At 49.7% G+C, this 27,535-nt stretch overlaps 1 protein-coding gene across 4 annotated transcripts in view; it reads right to left on the bottom strand.

Moving 5' to 3' along the window:
• Positions 1-4,430: 4,430 nt before the first annotated feature.
• LOC131421069 (alpha-1-antiproteinase 2-like) overlaps positions 4,431-27,535 on the bottom strand; it is a 41,711-nt gene continuing 18,606 nt past the window's right edge. The window contains exons 1-5 of one of the 4 annotated variants that reach the window (XM_058567628.1): positions 15,646-15,838; positions 8,512-9,170; positions 6,811-7,081; positions 5,486-5,633; positions 4,431-4,623 (exon numbers count right to left, since the gene is read on the bottom strand). In XM_058567628.1, the coding sequence (XP_058423611.1) occupies positions 4,435-4,623; positions 5,486-5,633; positions 6,811-7,081; positions 8,512-9,170; positions 15,646-15,767 (1,389 nt within the window). In that variant the 5' untranslated portion in view covers positions 15,768-15,838 and the 3' untranslated portion in view covers positions 4,431-4,434. Of the gene's footprint in view, positions 4,624-5,485; positions 5,634-6,810; positions 7,082-8,511; positions 9,171-13,739; positions 14,185-15,146; positions 15,213-15,645; positions 15,839-27,535 lie in introns of those variants that run through there. The other 3 variants (XM_058567629.1, XM_058567630.1, XM_058567627.1) reach the window with 3 other exon arrangements.

Below are 27,535 nucleotides of genomic sequence, written 5' to 3' on the forward strand. Positions count from 1 at the left end.
CTGTCTCACTTTTTGCAGATGGGGAAACTGAGGCACAGAGAGGTTGAGGAATCCCCCTGAAGTTGCACAGGCTGCTGTCTCAGAATATCTCTCGTGCTATAACACTGCCAGTCTCCTGCCACCCTGGGCTGCTCCTGTGTCCTGCTGGGGAGGGAGCTGCCTTGGTGAGAGTGCCTAGCTCTGATTTCTCCGTCAGTCCTCCCAGACTTGGCTCAGTTTCATTCAGAAGCTGTCCAGGCAGGGCCTGGCTGTGAGTGCGGCCCGTGCTCTGCCTGCTGCCCCGATTGTGACTACCCAACAAGGAGCAGCAACAGAAAGGCCTCAGCCTCTAAAGGGGCTCCCACGTGGTTCAGCGTGTGGGTGTTTGTGGATCGTTTCTGACGGCTCCGGAAGGGACTGAAGGTGCACACTCCCCACGCGGCAGGGCTCTAAGGATTCTGCACCCGATTCCAGAGCGTGGGGGGTTTCCCACCACCAAGCAATTCTCCAACCCCAGCTGGGTGTCCTAATATTCAACTCAATTCCGACACTGTCCACCTGGAGACAGCACCTGATCCCACAGGTTAAGGGCTCAGTCCCACGAGACTGCCCCCCACACCCCACACTTCAGATGCCAATCGCAAGTCCAGGTTGTCACCTGTGCTTCTGACCCACAGGCTGTAGAATGGAGCTTCCCACAGCCCCCTCACTGAGTCACTTAATTTGCTAGAACTCAGGGAAACATTTTACTTACTGGATTATTGATTTATTGTAAAAAGATTTAACTCAAGAACGGCCAGATGGAAGAGATGCAGAGAGCAGGGTCTGGGGAAAGAGCAAGGAGCTCCTGCGCCCTCTCCCAGCTCATCACTCTCCCAGCACCTTCACGTGATCACCAATTGGAAGGCTCTGGAACTCTGTCCTTTAGGTTTTTATGGAGGCTTCATGACATAGGCATGATTTAGTAAAATATTGGCCACTGGTGATTGATGTCAATCTCCAGCCCTCTACCCTCCCTGCAGGTCTGGGGTTGGTTCCCCTGGCAACCAGTCCCCATTCTTAGACGACCTAGGGGCTTTCACTTAGGAAATTCCAAGGGTTTTAGGATCTCTGTGCCAGAAACACGGATGAAAACTAAATATATATTTCTTATTATAAGTCACAGTATCACAGCATCGTTCATTACCCCTTGTCCACCACCATTGACCACCGTCCATTGACCCCTCCATCAGGAGGGACCTGCTCTCCTTCTCCCTGTGTCCAGGATACCGCAGATACCTTGCAAATATTTGTTTTTCCTTGTGTGTGCCCACCCCATGGTTTGTGGAGAGGATCAAGTGAGCTCATGACATGCAAACCAACATGAGATCTGTGTTCCCCGCCTCTGAATCAGTGCACACGTGTGAGAGCCCAGAAGCACCCCTGACCTTTGTCCTCATTTGATGCATGAGGCTCAGTCAGGACAGAGCTTGCACTTCAACTCAAATGTTCATTTATTTGTGCTTAAATCTCACTGGTGTATCTTTTTCCTGCAAACTGTCAGAGAGGTGTAAATGTCACTACCGCGTCGTCCGCACCTGAGCCGGGGCCTGCTTGTGTGTTTCCCTCTTATGTGTCTCAGGGCAGAGCTGGGTTCCTGCCTGGAGATGGAAACAGATCTAGAACAGCCCAGAATCCCCAGCAGCTGTGATTCCGCTGGGGTTAGGGCAGAGAAGCGGACCCTGTGAGGACTGCGAGGTTGGAATGGTCCATACGGTCTGAATGGACTGGAGAATGTGCACTGTCAGGGCAGCCCAGGCCTCAGAGTGAGGGACCTGCCTTCTGGGCTGTGCTGTCAGGTCTTCCAACCTGCTGGGCCTCCATTTCCCCAGCTGTAAATTGGGGATAATTGTTCCCAGCCTGTGATCTTCAAGGACCGCTTTTGAGGGTGAGACTAGATAGTGAATACATTTAAAAACTCCAAAGAACAGGCGACGCTGAGGTTTAGGCTGTCCTGCCTGATGTGTGGCACACTCCCGTCCTCCTGATGACAAGTTTGCCCCAGCGCTTTGTCTGTCCCATGAATGGACCATGGTGGTTCCCATATGAGCCAAGGAATTCCCCTGGGGGCTTGAAGTTGGTTTGAATTGGGTCTCTGCCAAGGAGAGTCCAAACCAATGCAATGACAGGCCATTCTTGGAGGTAAATGACGATGTCTTAGGTGAGCGTCCTCAGCTCATTCAGCCTTCTTCACGCTCCCTGGACTCAGGAATCCCGCTGGCCTTGCACCTGCCCCTTTCCTCCCGCAGAGCACCAGTGTCGGGGACTGTGAGGTGTGGCCCGGGTTGCTTGCTCCGGGCTGTGAGCTCTTTAAGCTCAGGTGGGAAGAGCTCCAGAAGGTCGGGGGATCCTCTTGTTGCAGAGGCTCCCTGGGCGTGCGCTGCGGGTTCCCAGTGTTCTGCACACTTCGAGGAGGAATCTAGCTCTGTCTGAGTCCAGCATGGCCGTCTGGTAGGTGGCGTGGGTGACGTGGTGAGGTTTGGAGGAACAGGTGGAGTCCCTGCAGCCAGCTCTGCCACTAACCAGCTCCATGACCTTGAGCAAGACAACCAGCCTCTCCGAGCCTCGGTTTCTTCATCGGTACAATGTGCCTATGAGAGGAGAGCAGCTGCACTCACGACATCACAGGGCTGCTGTGATATTAAACAAGAAAACGCTGGATAGCCCCTCCCAGGGAGCCGGGCTTACAGAGGGAGCTCATGGATGCAACAAGCACAGACCCTCGTATTGGCACATGCTCTGCTGTCCTTTAAATGTTGTTTCAACTATCTGAAGTGAACCTCACACCAACCCAAGGTCGGTTTTATAACCACGATGAGGACATGGAGGCTCAGAGAGGGTTGACAAGTCACTAAAGTCACACAGCTGGAAAGTGGCAGAGTCTGGGCTTGATCCAGGGCTCTAGACCCTCGGGTCTGGTGTGATTCTGGGTGCTGACGATGTTGGTGTCAGTAATGGAACTGGTGGAAGGTGGACGTCTCTAGGCAGAGAAAGCTCAAGAGGATATGAGACTCATTTGGGAAACAGTGAATCCTTATCCATTGTATTAAATTATGTTACATGACACATACGTGGCCATTTTGACTTAAAAGGTGTACATTTCACATGACTCAACCTAGGTCTTTAGGACCGCGGCGTCCCCAGTGAGTGGCTCAGGCGGTGACAACTAGATTTGCGAGGGACGGGGCAGCCCTCCCACAGGACACGCACATTCCCCTGGGAGTTCAGGGAGTGGCTCCCTCAGCCTGGGGGTCCAGCAGGGCTCCCTGACAGCTGCGGCCCTTCAGCAAGGCCCTGGAGGGTGGGAAGGAGCCACATGGCCCTTCCTGAAAAGGGCTGCTCCCAGGACGGCCTCTAGCTCTGGTGCAGGAGCTGTGGTTTCCCCCCACAAAGACCCCGGGAGGGTCATGCGGTGAGTTGAAATGTGGCCCCCATCAGAGCTTAGCCAAGAGAAGGCAGGTGGGGCCAGCGAGGGTCAGTGGTCTGCTCCACTTCCTCTCCCACGACCCAGGGGTCGTTAGAATGACTCTCCAGAGCCATCTGGGGCCCCTTGGCCACAGAGTGAGGGAGGAGAAGAGCACACAGGGCAAGAGTCTTGGGGGCCTGACAGTGCTGGGCGAGATTGAGCAGGTGATGCACCTTCACCTGGGTCTCCTCATCTGGGGAGAAGAGTAACGAGGTCGAAGATTCCTGGGGCAGAGGTGAAGTGAGGAGGACAGAAGTGTGTACTCCCAGTCTAGCCCCACTGGGCAGGGCTCCAGGGAAATCAGCCAGAGCCATTTACAGAAAAGACCCGTGAGCTGTCGGAGTCCAAGCCTGGCTCAGGTGACGATGCGGGATGGGAAGGGGACCCGCTCTTCTCCCTCTGCTGCTGCAGATGTGGCAGCTCCATGTCCCTGCAGAGCTGAAGGCTCTGGGGGCAACAGGGAGGCAGCCTCGTGGGTGGCACTGGCAGCCCCGCGGGGTGAGGGGCTCGCACAAGGCAGCGGGGGGTACAGTGAGCACTGGCAGGGGTGGGGGCTTAGTAGGTGGAGCTGGTGGACGCGTGGTGGAGGTGGGGGCCTCGGGCCGGTCTCTGAGGCCAAGGGATTCCCCCTTGGGGATTCCCAGACAAGACTGGGAGGCCTGGAGCTTTCCCATGTCAGTAAGCTGTGGGTTTCGGCCAACATTTCATCGTGGCCTAGCTAGCACAGGGCCCGGATGGTGTCAATGCCTAATCGATATTAATACAGCGGACACAGGAAAGATTGCTATGACCTGGGGTCACACACATCCTGAGGACGTAAAGGGAGACTCAGAGACAAGAGGATGAGGGACTTGCACGTCACACTGAAGCTTGGCCCGGTCAACCATTCTTTAATGTCGTCTAGGGCGAGGGCCTGGCCTGGTTGGGGGGCTGAATCAGAGAGGCAGTTACTATTTGGTGGGATCCACCACCTTTCCCACAAAGAGGGGAGCCTTGGTATCTCTGTCATAGATGATTAAGACGAAAGGCCTGTTGAACTCCACATTTTGGTCTATAAAAATGCGGGTGCCTTCCACCTCCGTGGCCGCGGCAGCTTCGGTCCCTTTCTCGTCGACGGTCAGCACAGCCTTGTGCACTGCCTGGAGGGGAGAGAGCACAGAGGCCTGTCCTGAGAAGGGGAAGGGGGCCGCCCTCCACCCGGGCCTGGGAGCAAGGCCGGTGAGGAGGGCGTGACCGGGAGGGCTCAGTCACTCAGGCCTTTCTCCACCCGGCCTGTCCCTCCCCGTCCTCGTCCACCCTCCCTGCGGGGTCACACAGGCCTTTCTCCACCTCCTCAAGGCTGTTGCCTGACTGCACCAGCGCACCCTCACTTCTCCTCCCTGAGCAACACCCTCAGCCTCCCTGGGAAACAGCCCACAACCTCAGGAGGAGAAGATGTTCTTCACTTCATCCTCATTGGCCCATCTCTTGTTTCTAGTAGCAGATTTTAAGCTCCTTGGGGACGAGGACTGAGACGGGCACCTTCACAGCACCTAGTCCACAACCAGGCGCTCACTTTACTGTCATTGAGCTGCAGTTGTCTCTGATTACCTTGAATTCTCCTGAATAAATGGCACCTCAGCTGAAATCGCTCGTTAACTCTGACTCAGTGATTCGCCAATAGCTCCCAGCATCACAGGACGCCGGGGCCAAAAGTCCTCTGACATCCCCGAGCCAGGGCCTGTCTTTGTGAATATGGGTCTATCGAGGCCCAGAGAAGGGAAGGCCCTGAACGAAGACGAGACAGAGGGAGAGGCTCACCACCTCAGAGGAGGCCCCTACAATGCCCGAAGCCCGTGAGGCGCCTCCTGCACTCAGTCCTCTGACCACACTCCAGTCTGGGTGACTCCAGTGGCGGTCCTCAGAGGACCTCCATCGGCGGGTGTGTTTCTGTGCTCACACTCACCCCTGAGCTGCGGCCCCCGGACACACTCTGACCTACAGACGCAGAAACAAACTCACCTTGGATACCACCAGGCCTGGTTCCTCAGTCATCCCTGAGAGGTCAGCCTGGTTGCTGAAGACCTTGGTGATGCCCAGTTTGCTCAGGATGCTTATCAGATCGTAGGTTCCAGAAATGGACAGTTTAGGCAAACGGATATTGGCCAAACTGTCACAATGGTTAGAAAACAAAGGCGTTTCAGAGTATTGAAAGTGTCTCCTTTCTGGGCGTTTCTCCCACTTAGCGCCCTGTCCGCCTGCCCACACGAGGACGCGAGGTCAGCCTGGGTTTATTCTATTTTTAGCTCCTCCACACCTGTGTCAGAGAATGTTAGGATCACAGGGACCATCCTGTCCTGCAAAGCCTCTCGAATGCCACCTCCTCTGAGAAGTGTCGGGGTCTGAGTGACATCTGCTTGGTGAATGTCCACTGACAGCAGGTCGGTTTCCATGGAAACAAAGTGTGGCCCCAGGAGGGTCTGACAGGTGAGCTGACTGGCACTCGGGGTGTCTGAGCCGTTCTGGATTCAGCCCCTCCTTGTTCTGTTCACTCAGCCTCTGGTGCAGGAACACCGAGGGGGTGGGGAGAGGTACTAAAACTTCCTGTTTCATCCTAACCTCTCCTCTTTTCTATTTTTATTTTCATATATATACGTTTATTATGTATTCTCTTATATATGATTTATTTCATCTATTTTTAATTCATTTGATTATTTATATACGTTTATATTAAGAATATTTATATATTTGTGGATATTTTTATAATGTACATAATGGAATAGTGCAGGGGGCATGGGAATTTTATGAATATGGGGATATGCTCTAATTTGGGGCGCATGCTCTGGTATGACTTCACTACAAAAGCCTCGATCCAGCCACACTGATCTGGTGACGGAGGAACCCCAACATCCTCAAACACGTGCTGCAGGTCCCCACTCCACGCCTTCGCTTTTTCGGCCTCTCTGAGCAGGTTCCCCTGCCCAGCTGTGACCTTCTCTCCTCTAACTCCACATCAACTGCTCCCCTGCCAGGAAGCCCACCTCTTCCCTCTCCGTTCTCCCACGGCATGTGTTGGTGTTGCTCGCCCTGCACTGGGCCCGGGCACTGGGGAGGGGCAGTGTCCATGCTGGGGAGGAAGTCCCTGGGGACAGGATTCTGGCCTCCTCACAAGTGGGCCCTGTCCCTCCCATGGAGCCCGGCTGGTCTCCCTCACCTGACGCTGGCCTCTCTCTGGAAGCGCAAGGTCGTGCACAGGGGCTGTGGCCCACGGGATGTGGGTCCACCCTCCCACCCTCTAGCCAGGCATCGTGTGGCAGCTCCCAGGTGAGCCCTGGTTGGAAAGTCACCTTGAGGATCTGTTTTCCAGGAACCTGGCGAGGATTTCCTTGCTGAGCGTGTCCTCCATGTGCTGCAGTCTCCCCTGGTCAGGCAAAATGAAGAAGGCGGTGGCGTTGCCCACGTAGTCCAGGAGCAGCACCCAGCTGGAGAGCGTGTCACAATGGTGGACGTCAAATAAGCCCTTGCGTTTCATCATGGGCACCTTGACTGTGGTGTTCTCGTCCACATGGAAGTCCTCGTCTGTGGTGAAATTAGCCTCGAAGGGCTTCTCCCATTTACCTGGAGAGAAGGGAAGGTGGGCATCGGCCGGGGTGGGAAGTGGTTTAGAAAAGTGTCGTAGAATAAAGGAGCCCTGAACCTCCGAGGTGAGACGCTTCTCTCTGAGCCTCAGCTTCACCATCTGTAAAATGGGGCTAAAGCAAAGTCAGTCTCCGGAAAGGACTTTTGTGAGGGTAACTCAAGATGGGAGTAGGAATTTCTATATTGGCGTCTGTAAGGGATGCCACTCTGGCTGAGCAAAGTCAGCATTTTTACTTGTATTTCATGTTTATTTATTTGAGGGTGGCTTAGGAGAATCTAAATAAAAATTATTGGCACCAGTCTTGATTGTCGCCTCCTTGCCTGAGGCTCCCTGCCCCTCGTTACCGGGCAGTTCCCATCATTTGGGGAGATCACTCTCGTTCTTACCCTGATGGCCTTTTCGTGGACCAACACGTGATATGTGGACGCCTGGGCAGTTCCCCTCTGCTAGACCAACAGAACGTCACCATCCTGGCAAGTCAGGATGGGCAGAGCCCCAGGGACCCTGAGCCCAATGTTCTCATTGGACGGGAGATGGAGATGGAGGTTGGAGAGGCGATGAGGCCCACCCTAAGCCCACAGCAGAGCTGAGACCTAGATGTGCTGACTCTAGCTCGGCCCTCACCATCGCACTGTTGCCTCAAGAGCAAGGAGCCAACAGTGTGAAGGAAGCAGCCCCCGTCCTTGACTCTCACCACCCCTACCCCCGGCTATTCCTGTGGACTGTTTAAACTGCCTGAGGATGCCCTCTGGGGCCTACAGGTTCCTGACAGTGTCAGCACTCAGAGGGAGGAAAGCTGAGATCAAGTTTAGTTGAGCACCTACTATGTGAGCATGTGGTCCCATGTTCTCTGTAACATGTTCAATTCTTACAGCAACCTGACAACAAGGGAATTGTTATGTCCATGTTACAGAGAGGAAACTAGAACTTTCAGGAGGTAAAATGACCTGCCCATAGTCAAACAGCTAAGAAGCGCTAGAAGGAGGATTTGAACCCTGGTCTTTCTGACGCCAAAGCTGTCACTGTTGCTACTACACTAGAGTTGTTCAAAGTATGTTTCATGAAACACTATTCCCTTCATATACTCTGCTACAATCTGTTTTTATGGGTCTCTATTTTGGGAGATATTGCATATCAAAGGCCCCTCCCTGTAGGGATTTACAATGCACAATTAGACACTAAAGGCTCTGAAAAGCCCCACAGGGAAGACAATGATTTGACTATTGAACCCATCATTCCCTAACCTTATTTGATCGTGGAAAGTTTTTTAGTGGTTGTGTGTGGAAAATCGAATAACACGTCCTGAGATCCTATCCTGCATTGCCAAGGAAAGTTTAAGAACGGAGTGTTTGAGAATATTTTTGGCTGTTTCCATGGGAAAAAGCTCAGGTTGGTCGTGCAACCTTACCTTTAAAGAAAATGTAATTCACCAGAGCAAAAACTGTGTTTGGTCTAAGTTCTTTGACCAAATCCACAATTTTTCCTTGGGTTCCCTTTTCTACATAATCGTTGATCTGTTTCTTGGCTGCTTCGGTGTCCTTGAAGTTGATGAAGAAGGCTTCTGAGTGGTACAGGTTCTTGATATCCTCCAAAAACTTCTGCACTAGCTTCTCACCCTCGTCGATGAACAGACCATTGCCCATGGTCAGCTCCAGCTGGTTATCCGGCCGGTTGAGGGTGAGGAGAAGATGCTGGAAGCCTTCGTGGATCTGAGCCTCTGCTTGCTCAGTGAGGTTGAAATTGAGGCCCTCCAGGATCTGGGTGTGAGTGTCACCCTTGGCCCCCAGGGAGAGCATCGCAAAGGCTGTGGCGATGCTCACTGGGGAGAAGAAGATGTTGGTGGTGTCGGGCTGATGGGCCACATGATGGTACAGGCTGAAGGCAAAGTCAGCCAGGTTCGGGGCAATCTTGTGGCAGGGTAGCTCCTGCTGGTGTTTGTGATCATGCTTGGAGGCATCTGTCTCCTGGACAGCATCTCCCTGGGGATCCTGAGCCAGAGAGCCAGGGACCAGGCAGCACAGGCCTGTCAGCAGGAGGAGGCCCCACGTGATGGAGGAGGGCATTGTCCTGCAAGAGAGAGAAGGGGCACCAAGCCTGAGTCAGGCCACACGATGAGTCCCTCGCCACTGATCAGCACCATGGAGAGAAACCACGGTTTATTAAACAGCTACTATGTGCCAGGCTGGTGCCAAGCACTTTCTACACCGTCATCACTGAAAGACTCAGAACAATAGCAAAGACTTTGACGGTGCTCACCCTATGCCAAGCTCCCTTCTAAGCACTTGACTGTCTTGTCTCATTGCCCTCTTCTAACAATCCCATGGGGCAGGTCACATGACAATTCTCGAATTACAGATGAGGGGACCAAAGGCAAGGGAGGTGTGAGTCACCTGTCCAAGGCCACAGAGCAGAGAAGTAGCAGGACCAGAGTGTACACCCGGGGAGCCCGGGCCTGAAGTCCACGCTGTTGACAGCTCCACTAACATTGGCAATGGCCCCGAGGTGCAAGTGCCGCAGCCCTTAGGTCATAAAAGAGGAAACTGAGGCACAGGAAGCATACTGTACATGCACATGATTACCCAGGAGGCAGGCCAGATCAGGCTCAGGGGTGATTGGGAAAGCCTGCAGAGGGCTGCCGTGGAACTCGGTTATTTAATGGACAGAGGCGATCTTGCCCAGAGGGGAAAAATCTTGCCCAATGACACACAGCCAGAACACAGTGGAGCTTTGAGGAAACTCAGCAGGTGGTGAGGGGGGCCCTGTGCCCACTCAACACCCAGGGTGGTCCTCAGCCCCTAGGAGATGTTCCTGAGCCAGAGGGCTGCCGTCACCATGATTCTGTGGCCTCAGCTACAAGAGCAGGCTGTGGTCCCTGCAGTCAGCTTAGCTGCTCATCCTGGTCACTGCCTGTGTCCCAGCTCTGGGCTCAGCAGTGACGTGGGAGTTAGAGACACTGGTCTCCCCAGTAAAGTGGGGTTTGTGTGTGTTGGGGGGGTAGGGGTTGAAAAAGCATCTCTTTTCTCTTCAGAGAGAGCTGAGTTCTAATCTGGGCTCTGCCACTACCAGCTGTGTGACCTAGGACAAGTCATTTTGTCTCTTTGGCCCTCGTTTAGCCTCATATAGAAAGTGAGGTTGTTGAGAAAATTTAGTGAAAAAAGTCTAGACACCAAACCTTCCACTGAAGGGATCTGAGGGAGCAGCTCTCTGAGGGAGAGGCTGGTGAGGATGGCCAACTTGAAGGCTTCAGAGGATAAGCAGGGGAGGGAGATGTGCTCTACGGCTGGGGGAAGACGATAGGGAGCAGCAAGGCCCGTGGCTCAACCTGCAAGAGCAGGCTCTACCTGGTGATGGTCAAAGTCAGTGTCACCCACAGCAACACGGAGCCCGCCACACCCCACGGACCTCCTCTGCTCCAGACACGCCCCAGCCTCGGGCCACCAGTCTGCAGCCCCCTACGTGAACCTGCTCTCCTCACAGATGGGAAACTGAGGTCCGAGCAGAGGAGAAGTGCCTGCGACCACCTAGCTAGTTATTACTCAGAGAACTAAAACAATCGTTTTAATAAAATACAAAGACAAAGGAGTCCTTGAATTTGGAATATGAAAACCTGGGGGGAAAAGGTGGAAATAAGAAACACGGGGCTGCATCTACCCCCTCGGACTTTCGAAACATTCTTTCCAATAAAGCAACAAAATGAAGCTGGTTTCTCTCCATCACTTTTTTCTGGCCTTCATGCCTCTAAATAATTCAAATGGAGCAGATAACACGTTACATAATACGTGTTTATATTTTTCTTAAACTAGACAGTGGTTTTAGAGCTGACAATGGTGCTAGAATTAGTCCTGAATATTTGCATCTCCGTCAGGTTTCTCTTTGCTTAACCCACTGGATTTTGGTGTGATCCTTCCTGGTTTATGGAAATTTCCTGTCTTTGCAGGGATCAGAGATCCTGAGGGATTTCGGCCTTCAAAGGGTGGGGACATTAAATATGCCGTGGGGTCTCAGGGCCAGAGGCGGTGGCTTGCAGCCCCGACAGGACCACTACTGCCCTCCTGGCCTTGGCGAGCGCCGTCTGGTCCTGGGCCCTCGCTCTCCCAGCTGTGTCAATCGACGTGGGCAAAGACCTAGATGAGGTCCCTGTGCACTGATGCTGGATTCTTAATTTAAGGGGTACCTGGGTTTGGTGGAGAAAATGGACTGAGACTTCCCACGAGGAGGGCTGTGGTGAGGTGCCCCCCACTCAGGGGGCTGCTGGCCTCCTAGAAGGTGCAAGGCTGGCTGGGGCTGCGAGGGAGAGGGGCTGCAGCTGGGGTGAGCACGTGCCACCCTCCCCCATCCAACTTCCTGGATGGTACGTCACCTACATGCATGGGCCAAGCTTTAAACAAGAAGAAGGAAGGTGTCACAGTGACATGTCCAGAGCCCAGGGCAGGGGAGCATCTTTCCCAGGAGGGAGGGTGAGGTGAGTGTCCCCTTGCCTAATCTCACATTATTTCCTCTCAGGAGCATAAAAGGAGCGACCAAGAGCAACCCAGCGGGGTCCAGGGACATCACTGTGGCACAGGGTCATGACCTGCTGACACCTGGCACTGAACAAGCCCAGGTGTGAGCAGGCCTGCCACTTACGGGCCAGCGGCCTTGGCAAGTGACTTCACTGCTTTGAGCCTCGGCCTCCCGTCTGTGAAGTAGGGAAAAGAATCTCTTGCGGGGCAGACGTGAGGGACAGACAGGTGATGGGTGGGCGGACACCCCAGGTGTGGAGGCCTTCCCCGCACCTGCTCACAGGCGGGGATGACACTTGAGCACTGGTGGATTTCTTCCTGGTCAGTTGCCCCCTCGCCCAGGACCTGAGAAGGGGCCCCTGCTCAGCACTGAACCGCCTCTGAGTTTGGAAATATAAAATTCAGTTCTCCAAGTATTTAGTTACTGCCTCTTAGCTGTGAAGCCCTGTGCCTGGCAAGGTCAGCATCAGCATCACCGTCCTCAGTGTCACACTTGGTCACAATGGGTGTTTCATGTGCACTGTCTCATCTGCTCTCCCCTCTAGCTCACCCTAGGAGGTGGGAATTATTATTAGCCCTGTTGTATAGATGGAGAAACTGAGGCCTACTGAGGTTAAGTCACTTACAGAAAATCACACAGCTAGTTGCTTATGGGACTGAGATTTCATCCTAATCGGCATTTAGATTCCAGACCCTTCTGTGTGTATAAAGCTGAATCCAGAGGGCTTGAAACAGAAAACCTCAAAGGTGGCCTGGCTGAATGAAGAGGGGCAGCATCGCTCTGTGGCTAAGGTCAGAGGCTACGAGGCCAGAATCCCTGAGTTCAATTCACTATCATCTGTGTGACCTTGGAAGAGTTACTTAACCTCTCTGAACCTGAGTTTCCTGGAGACGATAAGGGTGCGCTTGCTCACGGAGCTATTGTGCAAACTAAATATTCACAAAGCGCCAAGGAATGCCTGGCACACAGCCAGCTCCCAGGCAGCATCAGCCACCACAGATGTTCTTGTGGATCTTTCGGAGCGCTGGGTGGTGGTCTGGCCATGGTCATCTTTGTAGGCCCCATCTCCAAAACCAACGACAGAAAAATCACATCCTTCCAACCCTCCAGAGACCAAGGCTGGTGGAGGTGGGGCGAGGGGAAAGAGGGCAAAGGTCATCCACGTTTTGCCAAAGAGGACAGAGAGGTTGAGCGACCGTCCAGGGTCACCCAGCACCAGAGAAGCCTGGAGGCCAGCCCCGGCTTCCCGTTCCCCAACTGGCGCCTGACACCCGAGAGGATTACGCTGACAGTAGCAACGGGATCGGGAGCGCGGGTTCTAGAACTAGGCGGCCTGAGTTTGAATCCCGGATGGTGTGTGGTTTGGGGCAAGTATGAGCCCCTCTGTCCCCAGTTTCCTCACCTGTAGACGGGAATACCCGCGGTAACCACCTCAGGAGGTTGCTGTGGGCCTTAAACGCGCGACTGCAGGCAAGGAGCTGAGAAGCCGCCTGGCCGGAGCGAGGGCCCAGGAACCCAGCTCGAAGCCCCGACGGCAGTGTCCCTCTCAGGGCTTCCCGTGTCCCCAACTCCCAGAGGCCCCCCGTGCACAGGGAGGCCCGCTCTGCCCCCTCCAGGCTGAGGCCTGGCACGGTTCTGTTCGGGGCAGGTCTGCAGAGGATGGAGGCCCGGTGCGCGGCTGGCACCCTGGGCCTCTGTTCCGGCCTGGCCTCCCCACCAGGTCCCTGCTTGAGCCTGGGCTCCTCACTGTCCCTCTCTGGGCCCGTCTTTCCCGTCTGTTGAAGGGGAGGAAGAGACGCACCCAAGCAGTGGGGGAGGTGCTGAGGCTGCGGGGGACACTCTACAAAAAGGCAGGAGCTGTGGCATCAGAAACGCGCCCTCTCCTGGGTCCCAGGTCACCAGAGCCCGACACCCACTCCCGCTTCTGCATACAGAGGCCAGCTCATTCACCAGCAGGTGCTGGGGAGGCCCCGGGGCAGGCTGGGGGATCAGGAAGGGACCTCCAGGGCTGCTGTTACCATGACGACAGGACCCAACCCACCCCGCTCCATCCCCTGCACCCCGGGGCCTGCCCGAGCAGCACAGGGACGCGGAGGCCTCTCTGGGGCTCTGGCCAGCGGAAGGCGGACTTACGATTCTCTGTCCCAGGCCAGGGCTGGTGACCAAGGCTGAGGAGACAGACCCCTGTCCTCATCGGTATTTAACCAGTGGCCCCAGAGGGACAACGGGGGAGGGGGTTGGTGAATATTAACCAGGGTCACCCCAGTTATCGGAAGAGCAAACAAGGACTAAGTCCATTGGCCGGACACTGAGCTGCCTGCCCACGCTGCCCGTAGGTGCTCTGCCGGGGCAGCAGGCAGCCCTCTGCTCCGTATCCCAAAGGAGGTCATTGTGTCCGGCTCATAAACCGCTGCGTCCTGTGTCCAAGGTGGGGGGGCATGACTCAGGCCCTCTTTGGGACAGCATTACTTCGCTGGCCTACTCTCCCGCTGGGGAATTCTCAGTGCCCGCCCCACTGGGAGCAAGAGCTACCATTTACTGGGCCACCTTGAAATGCCTACTGCTGAAGATGCTGCCCTGGTGGAGTCGGAGTAGCTTATGAGCCCATTTGCCAGATGGGGAAATTGAGGCTGGGAGTGGAGAGGCTGCTCATCCCAAGTCACCAAGCCAGCCTCAAATATGATAACTCTCTCAACTTCCCGAGGAGGAAACGGGGCATGACTGATGCTGACACGGCCACTTTAGGCTGGCGTGGTGGCCGTGGCACAGGCCGGGAGTCAGAGAGTAAATCTATAAGGAAGCACTGTGCTGCCTCTGGCAAGCTGCTTCCCCTCTCTGAACCAGGAGGTGTTTTCATCTGCATTGTAGGGATCTGGAAGTCCCACTTCCTAGCGTGGTTTTCAGGGTTGTACAAAATAACTTTTGTACAGCGCCTGGCACACAGCAGGCTCTTTATTTTGGGTCTGCACACCCTCGGCTCAGCCCTGTTCCCCAGGTTTCTCTGGGCAGGAGGAGGCTCAGTTCCCGGCCACCCTTGGCCTGTTTCTGTTTTCACTGGATGAGGCTCCTGGCAGACTAATGGGATAGTCTTTACTAAGACCAATCCACACACTGTTGGAATTTTCCGCTGGAACATGGCCCCGATCTGGGATTGTTGCCGGCCCTTCGGGGCACTGGTGGGGGTTGGGGTGGTGGCATAGGGTTGAGGCCAGTAGGTCCCTGCTTGACTGTGATCCCTTTGAAAACCTAAGGCAGGCCACATCACACTCTGTGCACCCCCCGTGCCTGCTTGGCTCAGTGTGTCCTCCAGAGGCATCTGCGGAATGAGCGGATTTGTGCATTTCTGTCCCTTCTCTCATGCCCCCAGTCCCCGCTGTGGGACTCTGCCAGGTGGGTGACCTGCAGCTTCCTCTGGCACACAGGGTCAGGACAGGGAACCCCCCTCTCCCGTTCATTGGCTGTGAGATCTCAGGAGAGCTGTTTAAGCTCCTGGTGCCTCAGTCTACCCACCTGTGAAATGGGGACGGTGACAGTACCTACCTCATTGGGCTGCTGCAGGGAATAAACACAGTGGTTCAACGTAAGCTCAACGCCCAGTGTCAGGTGCACACAGTCAGCCCTTTATAATGGTGCTCTCCCTGTGCCGGTGGGTCTCCCTGGTGTCAGTCCCAGTGGGTGTGTGAGGGGAGCATTCCAGGAGCTTCCTCCAGGCTTCTCCCATTCCGTACCCCCAGCCACCCTGTGAGGGGAGAATGCACCACCCCCCACACGGGAGCAGAAGGAGCTCAAAGAGGGGAGGGCTCTCCCTTCCACTCCCTCCCGACTCCCCAGTTATACAGTCTGGCTTCGGGGTCCCAGCTCTTTCCCCTGAGCTGGTTGAATGGGCATTTCCCCCTGGTGCGCTACATCCATTCACAGCTTGGAGAGCTAGGCTGTGGTGGAGGTGAGGCCTGCCCTGCATGCCTCCTGGGCTTTTCTTCCTCACCCTGTGCCTCAGTTTCCCCATCTGTGCGTTGGCCTCCCTCCCTGCCCCATCTACCTCCAATTCCAGGCTCTGCAGTGGTGGCCACACCTCCTGCTGCAGCCCAACCTCCTCCTCCTCCTTCGGTGGGCCTCCGACTGCTCTGAAGGGCTCTGAGGGCTACAGTGTGGAAGTCTCATGCGCCCTGACACAACGCCCAGTCTCTGCCTGCCCCGCCCAGGAGGGAGGTAGGAGGGAGGGAGGAAGGAGGCAGGGAGGAAGAAGGCTCCTGGTGGTGGAGGCAGCAGGTCTGGGAGGGGAGGGGAACTGGAGCAGGAAGCTGCCTCACACAAAGCTGCCAGCAACCAGGCAGATGTCAGACGGCCCTTCCTGGCCCAGTCTGTCCTCGTGTCACCTGCTGTTCCTGCTGAATTCCAGCCAGTGTGACCCAGGTCGAGCCAGTTCCTCTGAGCCTCTGTAAGAGGGATGGTCACAGCCAGCTCGGAGGATTAATGGAGATGACAGGCATCGCCCTCCTGGCCTGTGGCCTGGCACCAGCATCTTGGCAGGTTTCCAGGGCCAGCTGTAGAGGGAAGAGGGCTGGGCCACCTCTGAAATCCCCAACGGGAGCCCCGCGGGGTCTGGGAAGGGTCTGTGTGTATGGGAGAGGCGTGTGTCACAGACCCTGGCTGGGTGCAGAAAGGACACAAGACATCACTTGGTGGACTTGGGCATTAGTAGGAGAAATGAAGACAGCGCACCCAGCAGGCGGAGTTGGAGGAAGTAAGTGGCTCTGCCTCTTCTGGGGCCCTGCCCCTTTCGAGTCAAGGGCTTCCCTTGTCTCCTTATCTTAGCTTTCCATATCTCCTCATCCATTAGTATTTCTGACTCCCCACTCCACTAGTATTTCATGCTGCAGAGAGCTCCTCTGGACATGCATCCTGGGGAGAAAGGGTGGAATGATCTGGGAAAATGAGCAAGGGCAGAATTCCCGGGATGGGGGCATCCAGCGGCCATTCTCGAGGGCGCTGTGTCCCATGAACCACAAGCCATGGTGGGGGACGTCTTGTCCACTTGATTACTTCTGGAATTGTCAATTGCAGATTGAATCTGGGCTGATTCCCTGGGAATTAATGCATCATAGGAAGATCCTGTGGGCTGGTTGTAAATAAGCGGCATTGGGGGAGACCCTGCCCCTCCATGTGCCCTGCCTGGAGACGGCAGTGGGATGGAAAGAAGCATGAGAGCTGAGGTGTGGGATCTGCCAGAAGGGAGTGAGGGAGAGGGGTGTGCAGGGGGCTCTGTGCCAAGTAGACCGAGGACCAGAGGCCTAGACTGGTCAGGAGAGTGATGGTGGGCTTCAGGGCACTGCACGCGTTGGCAGAGTTCCCCAGAGAGTGTGGGTACCAGCCTACCAACTGCCCCACGCACACACACACAGAGACACCACACACACCCCCACTGTCAGATTACCCCAGACTCATCATGGGATCCCTCTCCAGGCACCAGCTCCCTTCCTCAGGGGGCAGTGTGGGTCAGCAGTTAAGGCCTGGGCTCGGGAGCTAAGTGTCTGGGTTCCAGCCTTAACTCCATCACTCTCTTTCCGTGAGATCTTAGCCACTTAACCTCTCTGTGCCTCAGTTTCCTCATCTGTGAGATGGAGGATGAGGATGGTCACTTCCACCAGGAATGTGAAGAGTCAGTGAGGTGATAGCACGTGAGACTTGGGGCAGCCTCGAGCACAGGTGGGCCGTGAGATGAAGCCCACCCCCGAATGATCTTTGGGGATGTGTCCAGGGCCTGGGAAACCTTTCAGACGGGTCTGGGGTCTGAGCAGGAGAAAGACTTGGGGAGCAGTGGTCCTTGTCCAGGGAACCTCTTCAGATTCAAGCTTCGGCTTACCCCAAAAGGCCACGAATGCCCTCTCCCGGGGGCTGTGCTCATTTTGCTTCCTGAGGGCCCAGGGCCAGGTGCAAATAGCATCTTCCTGAGCACCTGTGAGCACAGAGGGCCGAGTCGGGTACGGGGTGGTTGGAGCCCAGCTGACTCGGATTCAGGGGAGGACTTCATCTCACCTCTCTGAGCCTCAATTTCCTCATCTGTAAAATGGGAATAGGGAGAGTGTCTTGCTCATATAGTTGTTGTGAGGCTTAAATGAGGGCATGCTTGTGGGGTGTTTACCACCAGGCCCGCTGTTAGCATAAGTGGCACCCGCGTCTGTCGTCTCATAACTCGTTTAAATTAGTCGATGTTCCAGGTCTGCTCGTCCCAGAGATGAATTGAGTTTGCACCATCAGTTCGCCTCCTCTTGGTGTCTTGCAAATATACCAACTTGCAACATCTTAGCGGATGCTCTTCTCTCCTGCACATGACCTCCAGCGCCACTTCCATTGCGTGGTTGATTCTCGCTTTTTCTGGAACTATCTGGCTTGTTCACAGCTTCTCATTTTCACTCTTCCCTACTCAGAGAAAAAGAAGGCAGATCAATGCTTCGTAAGTGACAATATAGTTGATAGAAGCAAGAAATACTATCTACAGCTTCATCTCCCACTTGTTAAAATTATAAAACCAATGTTGTTATTATAACTTACTATTTCTACACTTTATTTTCACTTTACCCTTTGAATTTATGGACCATTATGGCCGTTACGGACTTTCAGCCTTTAGAAGACTCAGCTTGTGCTGTTGAACTATAATGAGTATTTCCTATTGGATGTCAAATTGTCGCATTTTGGCCGATAGGAGCCCCGTGAAGTTATCTCCTTTCTCCTTTCAGCATCCCTTGCTGACACTCCAGAAGGCACACACTTGCTTTCTAGCAATGACACCGCGGCCCAGGCCTATCTTCACCTTCTCCTGCCCCAAGACACGGCATCACGATCCTCTCTGGGGGAGAAAGAGGGCAGAAGTTGGCACCAGTCCTTCTGGGAACCACAGGCAGTACTGGGAGGGCAGGACTCGCCCCTGCAGGGCAGAGGGAGACCTCACAGCACCTTGGGACTTGTTTTTCAGAAATCCATGCCCTGCGTGGGTGGCTCAGATAACAGAGAGCAATAGGGCGCTCCAAACTTGCCCTCATCGAGCGCAGACCTTGGGTTGAAATGGTTCGATTCACCTTGTCTTTACCATGTTGACTTTAAGCATGTTTGTTTGCTTGGTTTTATGGAGTCTCTCGTATTTCATTTTACAATACAAATCCCCAAACTGCCTCCAGTGCCCGGCCTGTCACCACCTGCATCGTGGCTTGTAATCCTCAAGTGCTCACTGTATGCCAGGCTCTGTCTTAAGGCCGTGTTTTGGGTACCATGGTTGTTACCTTAGTACAGATAAGGAAACTGAGGCACAGAGAGTTACCATGATGCTGACGATGCAGCCAGTCTGCCTCCCTTGTCTCACCCTCCCTCTCTTCCCTTCCTTCCTCTGCCTATAATGAGCTTATGGGGTCATCTTCCTTAATTTCCCCCATCTATTAATATATTTGTTCATTTATTCATTCACACACTAAACATCATGTATTGATCACCTACTAGCTCAGAGTTTGCAAAGGGGAAAAGATGTGGTTCCCACCATCCAGGAACTCACATCATGGTGGGGCCGAGCCTGGGGACCGCAGAGGCCCTTTTGGATGTCCTGGGAGGGAGCATAAGGCAGAGAGATGGAGATGAGGAGTGGATTTGGGGGATAAACAAGAGGCAGGAGCAACAGATGAGGGTTGACTTTGGGGATCAGTGCCAGGCATGGGGCTGACCCTGTGCTCCCTGGAAGCTGTGCTGGAGTCCACATCTCCACACATTCTGTTCAGTTCTCTCTCTGCCAACACACCCACTTCCCTAGATAGAGTGTCTCAATCCTCTTGTGACAGGAGGGAGCAAAGACTCCAAAGGCAGGTCCACAGCCAGCTGGCAAGACTCTGCAGATGATGATATGTCCCTTGTTGGGGGGATTACACAGCGTCTTTCCTATTTGCCTCTCCTTTCCACTCCATCTCAGCTCTGGGGCTCAGGCCTCCATCTCTCATCCAATAGCCCCTCCTCCTCCTGTGTACCAGGCAGGCGGCTGAGACCCAGCTTCCTCAAAGAACTTGTTTGTCCTGAAGGCCTCCCCAGTGGGGGCTGTTTATCCCCCAACATCTCTGACCCTGGGTACCACAAGAAAGTCCGATTCTCCTAGTCTCACTGCTACCTCCAAACCTCTCCTTCCCTAGCATTCACGTGGCCACCTCCCCGGATGGCCCCACGTTCTCCCAGCCTCGTCCCTTACATCCACAGGCCCGTGGATCACATTCTCCATCACAGGAGAAGGGCATCTGGGCCCAGGCTGGTCTTCTCTGTGTCACTAGGCATCCTTGTAGATTCTCTTCTGAGCTCCTCGCCAGATATTTCTGCCCTTACCATTTAATTACAGAAGGTAAGGCAATGGAATTAACTTTCACAATAATAAACATGAGAGGGTTACTTTCCTGAAAGAATTTATCAACTCAAGAGATAATACAAGCTAATGCCATAAATATGATGAAAAAAAATAGAATTATATTAATGGGATTATTAATCTACAGTGGATTATTCTGGAGTACAGCTCCTATCTTGAGCACATGTCACATGAGGAAGTTAGTCTGTCCCATGAAAAATCCATGGTATAATGTTTATTAAACTGAGGTATTTGTATGGGAACCTCTGAGGAAGCTCTACAGAGCTTTGGGCCAAAAATGGAATAGCTTACTCTGGTCGGCTTTTTAAGATGGGAAGTAATTTTATTTAAAATTGATATTTCATGGCATAAATTTTGGAAATTTCATAAATTTCAGCATAAAAATAAAGCTTCAAAGAAATATTATGTTTGCAGTGGATAGCTTTGGGCGTGTGAACATGTGACTGTTCTTTATTACGGCCGCCTGAGTTCCTCCTGTGGAGGAGGGCTGGCCTCTGTCAGAGGCACAATATGGATTGGATGGACCAGTGTTTGATTGAAATAATTTATTTCAGACTAAGGTATTCTGAAAGACAAACACTAAATTGAGGAATACTTTCAGAGCAAAGTCTTTTCTATTGAGAATGTCATAATGATTCAAAAATTTCATGTGGGAGTGAGATTAGCGTCATGGCAGAGTGATCTTTCACGTAAACTCTCCCTGGATAAGACACAACGAATACGACATGCGCATACCAACAAACGACACTCACACAACACAAAAGGGCATCTGAGAGACCATTGCAGCAGCACATCTGAGAGTGGACGTGCTGAAGCCCCTGGAGGAGTGGGGAGAGGTAAGGAGAAATGCTCCCCCACCCCATTCGATCTGTGACTCTGGTTCATGCAGCTCCCAGATGGGGGGGTGTAGGGGCAGCCCTCTGTGGGAAAACCATCACTCTCCAAGTTCTCTCACAGCCTGTGGGAAAATCCCACACAGAGGAGTCTGAACCACAGTGGCGGTGCCGTCAACATCTGAGCACCCCAGGAGAACAGATAGCGAGGGAAGAACCAGAAGATCCCTGGTATCAGGCAGGCAAAAGAGAGACTCCCCTCGCCCCCATACGCCCCGTGCTCCCGCACAACCAATAAGCCGGAGCACTCACAGATGGCAGTGGGCTCAGAATACACCGACCTTGACCCCCACCCAGTGGCAGCATGTGGAAACAGCAAGCAGAATTTGTTAAGATGAGGAGAAACAAGGCGACTTCAGCAGGCATGATGAAAAAATGTGTTAAATCTCCACACCTGAAGGAATGTGACGAGCACCCAGAAATCAACCCTAAAGGCACAGAAATGTATAACCAAAATGACAGAGAACTCAAAATAGCTATCATATAAAAGCTCAATGAATTACAGGAGAACACAGAATTTCTTCACAAAAGAGATTGAAACCATAAAAAAAAAAACAACCAATCAGTATTGTTGGAGATGAAAAACACAATGGAGGAGATAAAGGAAAATCTGGAATCTTTAAAAAACAGAGCTGACAACATGGAGGAAAGAATTAGCATTATTGAGGATAGGAATGCAGATATCCTCCAGATGAAGGAGGATAGAGAACTAAGACTAAAAAGAAATGAAGAAATTCTCCGAGAAATATCTGACTCAATTAGGAAATGTGATATAAGAATTATAGGTATTCCTGAGGGAGAGGAGTGGGAAAAAGGAACAGAGAGCTTATTCAAGGAAACAATAGCTGAGAAATTCCCAAATCTGGGGAAGGAGCTGGAAATACCATTAAACGAAGCCAACAGATCGCCTAAATATATCAACAGGAACAGACCCTTTCCAAGACATATAGTGGTAAAGCTGGCAAAAGTCAATGACAAAGAAACAATATTAAGGGAGGCTAGACAAAAAGAAAAAATAACATACAAAGGAATTCCCGTCAGGCTCTCAGCATATATTTTACAGGCTAGGAGGGACTCGAATGACTTATTCAAAATTCTGTAAGACAAATCTTTCAGCCAAGTATACTCTATCCAGTGAAAATATCCTTCAAATATGATGAAGAAATAATAACTTTCCCAGATAAACAAAAGCTAAAGGAATTCATGGCCACGAGTCCCCCACTATAAGAAGTGCTCAAGAAGGCTCTCATGTCAGAAAAAAAAGAGAAAGGGAATACAAAGCTTCAACCAAGGAGAAAAATAGGTAGACAAAATCAGAAAATTAGTAGCTCTCTATCAGAATAGGTTAGCAAACACTTCAATACCAAAATCAAAGATCAAAGGAAGGAAAACACTGAAAATAAATATAACCTCATCACTTTAGACACACACTCACAACACAAGATGGAATAAGTTGTGACAATAATAACTTAGAAGGGGAAGAGGAAAGGGATGGAAATGACTTAGTCTAAGGAAATAAGAGGTCATCCGATAATGGGCTATCTGATCCATGAGATTTTTTATACAAACCTCAATGAAACCACTAAGCAAATAATCAAAACAGAATCACATATGATAAATAAAAAGAAAACAAAAAGAGTCATCATACAGAACTACCAAACTGAACTGGTCCAAACACACGGGATGAGAAACAATGGAAATGCAAAAGAACAGGAAACTAAGTGATAAAATGGCAACAGTAAACCCTCATATATCAATAATCACTCTAAATGTAAATGGATGGAATTCTCCAATTAGAAGACACAGAGTGGTGGGATGGATTAAAAAGCAAGACCCAACAATATGCTGCCTCCAGGAAACACATCTCAGCTCTAAAGACAAACACAGGCTCAGAGTGAAAGGATGGAAGACAGTACTCCAAGCTAATGGCAAACAAAAGAAAGCAAGTGTTGCCATACTCGTATCAGACAAAGTAGACTTCAAGATAAAACAGGTAATGAGAGACAAAGAGGGGCAATATATAATGATAAAAGGGACACTCCACCAAGAAGACATATCAATTATAAATATATATGCACCCAACATAGGAGCACCAAAGTACATAAAGCAACTATTATCAAAACTAAAAGGAGATATTAACAACAACACAATAACGGTAAGGGATCTTAATACCGCACTTACATCAATGGATAGATCATCCAGACAGAAAGTCAATAAGGAAAGTGTGGACTTAAATGAAAAACTAGATGAGATGGACTTAATAGACATATATAGAGCACTCCATCCAAAAGCAGCTGACTACACATTTTTCTCAAGCACACATTGAACATTCTCAAGGATAGATTCCATGTTGGGAAACAAGGGAAGCCTCTATAAATTTAAGAAGGTTGAAATCATAATAAGCATCTTTTCCAACTATAATGCTATGAAACTAGAAATCAACCACAAGAAAATAACTGGGAAAGTGACAAAGATGCGGAGATTACACAGCATGCTACTGAACAACCAATGGATCATCGATGAAATTAAAGGAGAAATCAAAAAGTATCTGTAGACAAATGAAAATGAAAATATGCCATACCAACTCATATGGGATGCAGCAAAAGCGGTCCTAAGAGGGAAACTCATAGCAATACAGGCCCACCTTACAAACAAGAAAAATCCCAAATAAGCAATCTTAAAGTACGCCTAACAGAACTAGAAAAGGAAGAACAAAGCCCAAAGTCAGTAGAAGGAGAGAAATAGTAAAAATTAGATCAGAAATAAATGAAATTTAAACAAACAAACAAAAAACAATAGAAAAGATCAATGAAATAAAGAGTTGGTTCTTTGAGAAGATAAACAAAATTAACAAACCCTTAGTCAGACTCACTAAGAAAAAAAGAGAAAAGTCTCAAATAAATAAAATTACTAACAAAAGAGGAGAAATTTCAATGGAAACCACGGAAATACAAGGAAGCATAAGAGAATACTATGAAAAACTATATGCCAACAAATTGGACAATTTAGAAGAAATGAATAAATTCTTAGACTTATACAACCTCGCAAAACTGAACCAAGAAGAAATAGAGAATCTGAATAGATCAATCACAAGTAAAGATATTGAAACAGTAATAAAAAACCTCCCAAAAAGTAAAAGTCCAGGACCAGATGGCTTCTCTGGAGAATTTTACCAAACATTCAAAGAAGATTTAATACCTACCCTTCTCAAACTATTCCAAAAAATAGAGGAAGATGGAATGCTTCCTAACACATTCTATGAGGCCAACAGCACCTTGATACCAAAGCCAGATAAGGACAATACAAAGAAGGAAAACTACAGACCAATATCCCTGATGAACGTAGACGCAAAAATCCTCAACAAAATATTGGCAAACTGAATACAGCAATACATTAGAAAGATCATACACCATGATCAAGTGGGATTTATACCAGGGACACAGGGATGGTTCAACATCCACAAATCAATCAGTGTGATAAGCCACATTAACAAAACGAGGAATAAAAACTGTATGATCATCTCAATAGATGCAGAGAAGGCATTAGACAAGATCCAACATCCATTTATGACAAAAACTCTCAACAAATCGAGTACTGAAGGAAAGTACCCAACATAATAAAGGCCATATATGACAAACCAACAGCCAACATCATACTCAATGGGGAAAGTCTGAAAGCCATTCCTCTGAGAACAGGAATAAGACAAATGTGCCCACTCATCACTCTTATTCAACATAGTACTGGAGGTTCTGGCCCGAGCAATTAGGCAAGAAAAAGGAATAAAAGGAATCCAAATTGGCAACGAAGAAGTGAAACTCTCACTAATTGCAGATGATATGATTTTATATGTAGAAAACTCTAAAGAATCCATTATAAAACTATTAGAAATAATCAATAACTACCGCAAAGTCGCAGGGTACAAAATCAGCTTTCAAAAATCAGTCACATTCCTGTATGCCAATAACGAACTAACAGAAAGAGAACTGAAAAAGATAATTCCATTTACAATCACAACAAAAAGAATAAAATATCGAGTTATAAATCTTACAAGGAGGTGAAAGACCTATACAATGAAAACCATAAGACATTATTGAAAGAAATCGATGATGACATAAAGAAATGGAAAGATATCACATGCACAAAGATTGGAAGAATAAACATAGTTAAAATGTCTATATTCCCTAAGGCAGTCTACAGATTCAGTGCAATCCCAATCAGAATCTTAATGACATTCTTCACGGAAATAGAACAAAAAACACTAAAGTTCACATGGGGCATCAGGGTAATGTCGGCTTCATAGAATGAGTTAGGGAACTTCCCCCCCTCCTCAATTTTTGGAAGAGTTTGAGAAGGATAGGTATTAAGTCTTCTTTGAATGTTTGGTAGAATTCACCAGGGAAGCCATCTGGTCCTGGACTTTTATTTTTGGGGAGGTTTGTGATTACTGTTTCGATCTCCTTACTGGTGATTGGTCTATTCAAATTTTCTATTTCTTCTTGACCCAGTTTTGGAAGGTTGTATGATTCTAAGAATTTATCCCTTTCTTCCAGATTGTCGAATTTGTTGGCATGTAGCTTTTCATAGTATTCTCTTATAATCTTTTGTATTTCTGGAGGGTCCGTTGTGATTTCTCCTCTTTCATTTCTGATTTTACTTATTTAGCCTTCTCTCTTTTTTTCTTGGTGAGTCTAGCTAAAGGTTCATCAATTTTGTTTATCTTTTCAAAGAACCAGCTCTTGGTTTTATTATTTTTTTCTATTTTTTTTTTTTTAGTCTCTATTTCATTTATTTCTGATCTGATTTTCATTATTTCCCTTCTTCTAGTGATTTTGGGCTTTGTTTGTTCTTCTTTTTCCAGTTCCTTTAGGTGTATAGCTAGATAGTTTATTTGAGATTTTTCTTGTTTGTTGAGATAGGCCTGTATTGCTATAAACTTCCCTCTTAGAACCGCTTTTGCTGTATCCCATAAATTATGGCATGTCGTATTTTTGTTTTCATTTGTCTCCAGGTATTTTTTGATTTCTCCTTTGATTTCTTCATTGACTCAATCGTTGTTCAGTAGCATTTTCTTTAATCTCCATGTATTTGTGGTTTTTCTGATTTTCTTCCTATAGTTGATTTCTAGTTTCATACCGTTGTGGTCAGAAAAGATGCTTGGTATTATTTCCATCTTCTTATATTTATGTAGACTTGTTTTGTGGCCTAATATGTGATCAATCCTGGAGAATGTCCATATGCATTTGAAAAGAACGTGTATTCTTCGGTTTTTGGATGGAATGTTCTGTATATATCTACTAGGTTCATCTGTTCTAGTGGCCTTCACTTAAGGCCAATATTTCCTTATTTATCTTCTGTTTGGATGATCTATCTGTTGGTGTAAGTGGAGTGTTAAAGTCCCCTATTATTATTGTGTTACTATTTCTCTTTTTATGTCTGTTAATAATTGCTTTATATATGTAGGTGCTCCTACGTTGGTGCGTAGATATTTACAAGTGTTATATCCTCTTGTTGGATTGTTACCTTGATCATTATGTAATGCCCTTCTTTGTCTCTTTTTACAGTTTTTGTTTTAAAGTCTATTTTTTATGATATGAGTATTGCTACCCCAGCTTTCTTTTCAATGTTATTTGCAAGGAGTATCTTTTTCCATCCCTTTACTTTCGGTTTGTGAGTGTCTTTAGGTCTGAAGTGTGTCTCTTGTATGCAGCATATATAGGAGTCTTGTTTTTTTATCCAATCAGCCACCCTATGCCTTTTAATTGGAGCATTTAGTCCATTGACATTTAAAGTATCTATTGATAAGTATGTACTTACAGCCATTTTTTACCTTTTTTTTTTCTCAGTATTTTGGTAGTCCTCTGTTCCTTTCTTCTTCTATACAGACTTGATGGTCTCTTTAGTTTGACATCTGTCTGAAAGCTCTACTCTTTAATTCCCCTCCTCCCTCATTTTATGTTTTTGATATCATATATAACCTCTTTTTTGTGCATTTGTATCCATTACCCTCTTATCATGGAAATAGGTAATTTTTCCTACTTGTAGTCTTCTCTTTTCCCCTTCAATCAGTCCCTTTAACATTTCTTGTAGCACTGGTTTCTTGGTGGCAAACTCCTTTAATTTTTGCTTGTCTGGGAAACTTTTTCTCTCTCCTTCCATTTTGAATGATAACCTTGCCGGGTAGAGTATTCTTGGCTGTAAGTTTTTTCCATTTAGCACATTAAATATATCGTGCCACTCTCTTCTAGCCTGTAAGGTTTCTGCTGAGAAGTCAGCTGATAGCCTTATGGGGTTTCCTTTGTATGTAACTTGTCTTTCTCTTGTGGCTTTTAGGATTCTCTCTTTATCTTTAATTCTGGATATTTTGATTATGATGTGTCTTGGTGTGGGCCTCTTTGGGTTTATCTTGTTTGGTGCTCTCTGTGGTTCCTGTACCTGGATGTCTGTTTTCTTCCTTAGGTTAGGGAAGTTTTCATCTATTATTTCTTCAACTAGATTCTCTGCCCCTTTGTCTAGATCTTCTCCTTCTGGGACACCTATAACATGGATGTTAGTGTACTTGATGTTGTCCCAGAGGTCCCTTAGACTGTCCTCAGTCTTTTTAATTCTTTCCTCTTTTACCTGTTCAGCTTGGGTGATTTCTTCTAGTC

Source organism: Diceros bicornis, chromosome 24, assembly GCF_020826845.1.
Source record: "Diceros bicornis minor isolate mBicDic1 chromosome 24, mDicBic1.mat.cur, whole genome shotgun sequence".
Classification (NCBI taxonomy): domain Eukaryota; kingdom Metazoa; phylum Chordata; class Mammalia; order Perissodactyla; family Rhinocerotidae; genus Diceros; species Diceros bicornis.